We start from the raw sequence: 1,093 nt of genomic DNA, 5'->3' as shown, positions 1-1,093 counted from the left end.
CTACCAGATGTTCCCCATTGCTACACATCATTTGTGAATATAGTTGCTCATTGTTAAAATTCAAACTTCAGAATCACCCCAGACTTAAGTCTTTGAAAATTTCATTTATTTTAATCTTAACAGTAATACATTTTGTTAGGCTTTTACTTCCTAAAATGAACACTGGTTATCTCTTCCTCTACTCTGTACCCTCAGTTAAAATTCTTAACCAATGACTCTCGCCATACATACTCCTGTTTTGCCATTAAATTGTGAACTTTAATTGTTACGCTTACTTTTGTTATTAGTATTTAAAATCTGACCAGGCAGAGGTCTTATGAGTGTCTGTTTAAAAACAGATGTTGCAATGAATCTGCCATTTTCCTCTTTAAGCAATACATCACTTTAGATATCTGTTTTTATCAAAAATTTCTTATATAATAATTTATATAAACTTACAAAGAAATATGAAAAATATATAAATGTATACATAGTAAACCAGTTGTATATTTTAGACTTGTGTAAATGTATGTCCATTATTGTAACTTGCCGTATGAAACTCCTTGTTGTATAGTTCTTAATGTCATGTTAGTTCTTTATTCATGGGCAAACTGAAGTTTGTCTCATGCAAATATTTAGATAAATTGTACAGTTATTTTTTATTATAAAGCCCCAATATATTGAATGTATATATTACACTATAATTTGTACAAGGGTAACTCTTTATAACAGAAACTGCTCAAAATTACAGCGTGATTGTGTACAATGATTGCTTTCCATTTTGTGTTGCAACAGGATGGCATAGTGGCTTCTACTGTGTAGGAGGAAGGAAAGAGCAACACTGCTGTGTAAATTTCTGTTGTGATTCTTAGTAAATGGTAAGAGTGTGTAATCAATAATTTTGAGTTCATTTATGGAACCCCTCCAGCGTCACATGCAGATTGACCTGACTTGTATAATAAAATCGTCTTAGAAAAATACTACTGTCAATTTTTCTTATACAAAAAAAAAGGTCGAATCCTCGACGCAACCTAGAAAAACTACCCCAACAAAGCCGCATAAGTTTTGCAGCAACATTTTTCCGAAAGTTAATCTGAACATCTAGTTCACCAGA

At 31.7% G+C, this 1,093-nt stretch overlaps 1 protein-coding gene across 1 annotated transcript in view; it reads left to right on the top strand.

The window, feature by feature from the left end:
• LOC127749110 (atherin-like) overlaps window positions 1-851 on the top strand; it is a 34,742-nt gene extending 33,891 nt beyond the window's left edge. Inside the window, exon 3 of the mRNA XM_052265892.1 lies at window positions 712-851. Within this exon, the coding sequence (XP_052121852.1) occupies window positions 712-851 (140 nt within the window). The remainder of the gene's footprint in view (window positions 1-711) is intronic.
• Window positions 852-1,093: the final 242 nt, after the last annotated feature.

This window comes from Frankliniella occidentalis, unplaced genomic scaffold (genome assembly GCF_000697945.3).
Source record: "Frankliniella occidentalis isolate FOCC.00 unplaced genomic scaffold, Focc_3.1 Scaffold32, whole genome shotgun sequence".
Classification (NCBI taxonomy): Eukaryota; Metazoa; Arthropoda; class Insecta; order Thysanoptera; family Thripidae; genus Frankliniella; species Frankliniella occidentalis.
This window is presented reverse-complemented; position numbering and strand designations above follow the sequence as displayed.